The sequence below is a fragment of the Spea bombifrons genome, chromosome 11 (assembly GCF_027358695.1).
Source record: "Spea bombifrons isolate aSpeBom1 chromosome 11, aSpeBom1.2.pri, whole genome shotgun sequence".
NCBI classification, from domain to species: domain Eukaryota; kingdom Metazoa; phylum Chordata; class Amphibia; order Anura; family Pelobatidae; genus Spea; species Spea bombifrons.
In genome coordinates this window covers 37,867,179-37,874,467 of record NC_071097.1, presented here as the reverse complement: position 1 = coordinate 37,874,467, position 7,289 = coordinate 37,867,179, and the positions used below count along the sequence as shown (strand labels likewise).

At 53.0% G+C, this 7,289-nt stretch overlaps 1 protein-coding gene across 2 annotated transcripts; it reads right to left on the bottom strand.

The window, feature by feature from the left end:
* Positions 1-252: 252 nt before the first annotated feature.
* Positions 253-6,801, bottom strand: CACUL1 (CDK2 associated cullin domain 1). Of its 2 annotated transcripts, none has more exons than XM_053450141.1 (9): positions 6,523-6,801; positions 5,001-5,127; positions 4,268-4,370; positions 2,960-3,055; positions 2,764-2,866; positions 2,292-2,381; positions 1,985-2,123; positions 1,409-1,456; positions 253-947 (listed from the first exon to the last, which is right to left on the bottom strand). In XM_053450141.1, exons 1-9 carry the CDS (start codon positions 6,704-6,706, stop codon positions 788-790), a joined length of 1,050 nt encoding a protein of 349 aa, XP_053306116.1. In that variant the 5' UTR covers positions 6,707-6,801; the 3' UTR covers positions 253-787. The 2 variants fall into 2 exon arrangements, with proteins under 2 accessions (XP_053306116.1, XP_053306117.1); XM_053450142.1 differs by having other exon boundaries at positions 823-947; positions 1,413-1,456; positions 6,523-6,800.
* Positions 6,802-7,289: the final 488 nt, after the last annotated feature.

Here is a 7,289-nt window from a genome sequence, read left to right as displayed (position 1 = left end):
CAAATCTGTTTCATCCGCAGGAAGCAGCAGCAGAGAATTACCAAAAACTGCCGGAAAAAATCTCCCATAAAACCCGGGATTATAATAATAACGACCATTTTCTTTAATAACCAGGACTGCAGTCGTTTCCGCGGCCAGCCTCCAGCAATCAAATCCGCGGCCCAAAGCGGGTAAAAACTTGAGGAATTTTTTGTTTTTACGCATAACGAGAAAAAAAAAAAAGTACGTTTTTTGGCTTAATTAGCTAATAAATAACATTTAAGAACTTTAATTTCGGTCCTAAATAAGGAAACAGAAGCTTGAAAATGTGGAACGCATCGACCCCTGACCCTCCGAAGCCCGAACGCGCCGTTTAGTTCGAGGGAATGAAGTACGAGACGTTCAGACGAGGATAAGAGCTGCGTTTCTTTACGGTTACAGAATCCCTCCTCCTCCAGCAAACGCAGTATATGACGTGCGGGTTTGGGCTTTTTTTGTGTGTTTTTAAACCATTTTTATATAAAGCAAAAAAAAAAATGGGAGTTTGAGAATAACTATGAGCCACGTCAGACAAATCTCCAATAACTCTGTTATACCAGGAGGTTTCCAGGACCGTGCCACCCGTCGGTGGGACAAAAACCAGCGAGGAATCGGACGTGCGCCCCCCCCCCCGCTGGCTGGAGGGCCGGCCCGGGGTATTGCTGTGTTCAGTTTATGCATGGGGGGCATCCAAGCCAGAAGATGGGCAGCAAAGAAACGCCGCTGGAAATCTTCTGCCCCGTAATTCCCCGAGTTTAGCAGCAAGAGTTCAAGTTTCATTTAAAAATAAATCCAGGAGGACGCTCAGCCGGTGATCTGTCAGGAGACGCGGCACTCCGCACGTTTCATACGGGACGCACTCGGCCATGCGGTGGGGCTTCGGGGGTCTTATCTGTACCCCTGGGAGCCGCTGCATGAAGAGGCGGCATCTGCGGGAAAAGAGAAGAGTCTGAACTTACTGCCTACAGATAAATAACACTTATCAGCAGAGAATAACGAATATGCTTTCCCGTCGGACCGATCCGTCGGTTGCCATGGCAATAAGAACCTTTTCCATAAAGTGCACCTGTAACCCCTTTATAAGAAAGTCATTGTGTTTTCTGCTAACATCTCACAAACCGAACAAAAAAGAAAATGATAAAAACCTCAATAAGAACACAGAATCCATACAAAGAGGCATTTTGGGCACAAAATGGAAATCAAAGACAGGCTTCCCCAGAGAAGAAAAAAAACAGATTAAGTGAATGAAGCCGGAGGGCCGTCAGCTGCCGGTCCGTGGAAATGAACCGTCACAGCTGCCGGTCCGTGGAAATGAACCTGCGGAGATCGATGAAGATGTGCGCCGCGCAGGCTCGGGCGGCCGAGGGGACGGTTATCACGTTAATCGTACTCACTGTACGCCAGCTCGTCTCCTGCTCGCTTCCGGGACTGGTTACCCCTGGGAGGAAAACAATAATCAGAACACCGAAAACGCCACGAGAAACCGCAGCGAATCTCAGCGATGGAGTCGGCTTCAGCAGCAAAACGAGGGTTCTAACGGCGTCCCTTCCTGTTAGGACTACAACTCCCACAAGCCCCGGAAACAGGTCAGCAACGCCTGCACGGCAGAGAAGTGTGAGCAGCATGCGCCGGTGTAAGTTACAACCTATGAGGGCGCTTCCCCCAAGTCATGTGACTGCAGAGCAGAATTACGCATATCAGGTGAATTTTTTTAAATTATGACTTTGCGTATCTTATTTATTTTGATTACCAAACCCACCAGGTTACTTTAAACCCCCGACGAGGGCAATAAATAACCATTAAATCCACAGCCAGGCAGCGTCCTGCGCAGACAGCGGCATCGGGTTATAGTCTGCATTGTCATTAAAGTCAGGGGATCATTCCCATTGTTGTCAAAAACGGCCAACCTCAGCCACAGAGTCATGCGCAGCCACGCGGACATTATCGAGATCTCCCTCTGCCTGACCTGGTGAATCCGTTGTCTGCCAGCTCCTGCTGCAGCTTCTGGTCCTGCGCGGCGTACTGCTGGAGCTCCGACTCGACGGCCGGCGGCAGGATGTTGGGGATGAATTTCGAAAATAATGTCGGCGCCAACTGGACCCACTCTGGTGACAAGAAACAGAGATAGAAGCTTCCAGAAGCAGAAACACGTGGCCTCCGCATGTACATTTACAGTTTTCGTGTAGAAGACACGTTATGGCACAGACACGGCACAGACACGGCACAGACACGGCACAGACACGGCACAGACACGGCACAGACACGGCGGTTACCTGGTCTCAGCGTGTACAGGCCTTTCACGATGCTCGCCATGGTGGATGGAGTTATCTGGAAGGGGGTCGACTGAGCTTCTATCAACAAAGCTGACAAAGAGGAAAACGGAAAATGTTACAGGCCACTCAGGGACTACAACTCCCATCACTCAGCCCTCGTAGCAAAAGCTGACTGTCCCCAATGGCCAGAACAAGCGCGAGGAGAGCTGCAGCCCGAGAGGAGCGCCAGGTCTTACCGACTTCTACAAACAGTTCCCCCGGGTAAATCTATCGCTAAACGCCGGCCGCACCTCTCGTCAAAGAAACACATTATTCGGCAAAAAGCATGAAAACGGATATTTAAAGAGGCGAACGGCTCGTAGTTTGTCCGCCGGAAGTCACGTTAATAGATTCTCTGCATGAGAAGCGAAGGAATGAATATCGGGGCATGAATGTCTTCACGCGTTTAACGCTTTGGGGCCGATAAACTCACGCATGAGGCTGTAAATGTGCTTCTCCGCCACGTGGTCCGTGAAGAGCCGGATGAGGTCGTCTTTCAGGTCCCTGTTAAGCTTGGTTTCTATGTAAAATTTATTCTAAATGAGAAAAAAAATACAGCTTCACATGCAGAGCAAGTCGAGCGTCAGCGGGGGGCAAAACCCCGTGATGTACGATACGTGCCGACTTACCATGTAGATGAAGAGGGGCACGATGCTGTGGAGGGCCCCCATATACTGCCCCAGGGCCAGGTTAAACTTCTCAATATACTGAGCAGGAGAACACGCCTGAAACACAGAAAACACGCATGTCACGGCGGGTCCCACACAAACACGTGTATCAGTTACAACTCGTCAGGAAGAGGTTAAACCGGATAACAGAAAACAAGTGCTCTTCATCAGTGATATAATTACTGTACACGGCGCACGTGGGGGGGGGTTTAGTTACCGTGTACAGCGCATGGGGTATTACCGTGTACAGCGCGTGCGGGGGGGGGGGGTTATTACCGTGTACAGCGCGTGCGCGGGGGGGTTATTACCGTGTACAGCGCGTGGGGGGGTATTACCGTGTACAGCGTGTGTGTGTGTGGGGGGGTATTACCGTGTACAGTGCGCTCGCGGGGGGGGGGCTCATTACCGTGTACAGCGCTGGGGTTATTCTGAAGGAGAATTTTTGTCTCCTTTCCATAAAAACTCCAGATTTACAAAACTCCTTCTATTCTCACTACTCTGGCAATCAATGGGTGCGCTCAGCAAGCCACTGAAAGGGTTAATGCACCGGCAGCTTTTCTCACAGCAGCAAACGCGGCGCGTGACCGGCTGCCGATAAACTGCCGACTCGACAACAGAACCCGCCAAGCGGAGAGAAAACAGTCCGCGCCAAACGGGAGCACTCACGCACTCACACACATACATACATACATACACGCAGGCAGGCGCACACACGCAGGCAGACGCAGGCAGGCGCACACACACATATACACGCAGGCAGGCGCGCACACACACATATACACGCAGGCAGGCGCACACACACGCGGGCAGGCGCGCACACACATGCTGTTCCACTTATCTCCCACCCTCTCAGTAAAGTAAATCTCCCTTCCGTTCCACCTCAGCGCCTGACGCTCTCTTCTTGTAACTTTTCTCCTTTATATATTTAAACTCGTCCTCCGACTCAAATCCAGCCGAAGCGGAGCCGGGAACATGCGCAGCAGCGGCCCCTGTGGTACCCAACAGAGCGGATTACGAGGCTTTCAGCGGCCGCAGCGCTCAGTAATCCCCCCACAGAACGAATAATAACAACAGATACCGGCCTCGCGAAACGGGGGCCGCCGGGGGCTTTCAGCTCAAAACAAAACATAAAGGGAGACGCGGCCACAGATCTGGGGTTCCACGTGAAATCGCAGACACCCACAAACCTGCGCTGCACCGTCGTGTGTTAACTGCGGCCGCGCAGGCTTCACACCGTGGCTGGGGGGGCAGGGTGTTCGGCGCAGCTACCTGTAAGTCCTGAGACACCCTCTCCAAATGCGAGGCTATCTTGCGCATGAGATCCGCGTACATCTGCTCCGAGTGCTGCTGACACACGCACTTATACACGCAGCTAAAGAGAGAGACGCACAAATTATTACCCCGGCCCCTGGGTGCGAGCGCAGCCCCCCCCCCCACAACAACACAACACCCCCCTTACAATCCCTGTTGGTTGAATTAATGGTCGAATTCTCCTCAGAAAGAGTTTTCCTTTATTTAGATCATGCGCAGAATCGAGGCGCACAACACACAAAAGCTGAAGCGTTGTCTGATTACGTTTGGATTACATGGTTTATATAGCATCTTATCTACTTCTAATAGCATGCATCATTCTGATTGGTTACTTTTCAAGCAGGTTACGCCTCTTAAGCTCCATAATTAAGAATGGCCTAGACTCGACCCTTTGCACATATATATATATATATATATAACAGAATAGGCGTGTTGGCGGGAACTCGTGCATATATCATAGACTAGACGTTTTCTGCTTTCTGATGTCTTTGTCAGCAATAATATTTACGATAACGCAAGCATTTTTCTAATAATCCCCCTCCCCCATAACATATGAGGGAAAAGTAACAGAGAAAAGCCGCTGAGACCAAAAGACCCCAACAGCTTCACTTAATCCCAATAAACCCTGTTTCTGCATTTATCATAAGTGGCACCCCCCCTGGGTCAGAGCCCCCCCCCCGCGAGGCGCTACCTGTATATCTGCTCGTAGGATATGGGGATGTAGTCACCCGGACTCTGCGTTAAGAGCTGATCTATGGCGCTCTCCAGTTTGGGCCAGTATGTGCTCCTGTAGTCATCCACGGTGATCACATTCATTACTGGGAGAGAAAAGACGGGAGTCATTATATGCGACACTGAATGGGGGCGGGGCTTGTGCCTGAGCGAACACTCCAAACCTACACTGTGATTACCCCCCCCCGCACACACTCCACCACACACTCAGGGGGCAGTATGATGCAATTACCCCCCCGGCACACACACTCAGGGGGCAGTATGATGCGATTGCCCCCCGGCACACACACTCAGGGGGCAGTATGATGCGGTTGCCCCCCGGCAAACACACTGAGGGGGCAGTATGATGTGATTGCCCCCCAGCACACACACTCAGGGGGCAGTATGATGTGATTGCCCCCCAGCACACACACTCAGGGGGCAGTATGATGTGATTGCCCCCCAGCACACACACTCAGGGGGCAGTATGATGTGATTGCCCCCCAGCACACACACTCAGGGGGCAGTATGATGTGATTGCCCCCCGGCACACACACTCAGGGGGCAATATGATGTGATTGCCCCCCGGCACACACACTCAGGGGGCATTATGATGCGGTTGCCCCCCGGCACACACACTCAGGGGGCAGTATGATGCGGTTGCCCCCCGGCACACACACTCAGGGGGCAGTATGATGCGGTTGCCCCCCGGCACACACACTCAGGAGGGCAGTATGATGTGATTACCCCCGGCACACACACTCAGGAGGGCAGTATGATGTGATTACCCCCAGCACACACACTCAGGGGGCAGTATGATGCGGTTGCCCCCCGGCACACACACACAGCGGGCAGTATGATGTGATTACCCCCGGCACACACACTCAGGGGGGCAGTATGATGTGATTACCCCCGGCACACACACTCAGGGGGCAGTATGATGCGATTGCCCCCCGGCACACACACAGCGGGCAGTATGATGTGATTACCCCCGGCACACACACTCAGGGGGCAGTATGATGTGATTGCCCCCCGGCACACACACAGCGGGCAGTATGATGTGATTACCCCCGGCACACACACTCAGGGGGGCAGTATGATGTGATTACCCCCGGCACACACACTCAGGGGGCAGTATGATGCGATTGCCCCCCGGCACACACACAGCGGGCAGTATGATGTGATTACCCCCGGCACACACACACAGCGGGCAGTATGATGCGATTGCCCCCCGGCACACACACAGCGGGCAGTATGATGTGATTACCCCCGGCACACACACACAGCGGGCAGTATGATGTGATTACCCCCGGCACACACACTCAGGGGGCAGTATGATGTGATTACCCCTGCACATAATCTACCCCAAACTGGGGGCTGTATGATGCACCGCAATTAATCCCCTGCATACACACTGAACGCCGTGCTGCCGCCATATGCGGGACCCCATGGTCCTTTGCTTCACCCCGTGGCCCCTCTATAGTCCCATTCAGGGGACTCACGGAATTTGGAGGCGCTGCCACTGATCCCCAGCAGGGCTCTCCCGGTGCCGTTGTCGCGTTGCTGCTGCGCTTGGGGCTTCCTGTGGCCCTGGGCTTCAGAGCTGTGGGGGCCCCGCTGCCAGTTGTTGTGGTTCGGGTCCTCGGCCTCCATACTTTCATCCTCCGCCGCCGCCTCCTCCTCCATGTCGGTTCCAGGCTCCGCTCATCCCGAGCTACCACCAACACGGCCCATCACAGCCAGAGCGCTTCCGGAACCAGAGGCATGACGGGAAGACGAGCCTACGCAGAGCATGCTGGGGAGCAGGGAAAATGCACTTCCGGGAACGACGCTTAGCTGTACTTCCGGTGCCTATTGGGGAGAAATTGCGTTGCACGATGGGAAATGTAGTCTCTCTGCGCTTGGGGATGGTGGGAGTTCTGTGTAACTGTGTAACTGTGTATCTGTGTAACTGGGTGGGGCAATTAGAAGAATAATGGGGTTTATTTATCCGTTTAATGTATAAAGCCGTTTCCTGCTGTTTCTATACACATTATCGGGGCTTTTAGGGCTGTAGAACCCTGCGATACCCTCATACCCAGCAAATAAAAGAGGGGCATCAGGGAGGAGAGAGGGGGCATCAGGGGGAGATGGGGGCATTAAGGGGGGAGAGAGGGGCATTAGGGGTTTGCAGCCCAGCTATTGAATGATAAGTGTCTATAATGGCCTCACTCTGTGACTCTGAGCTACAGAATATATTACTGGTCACGAGAGGCAAGAAAGGGGCATC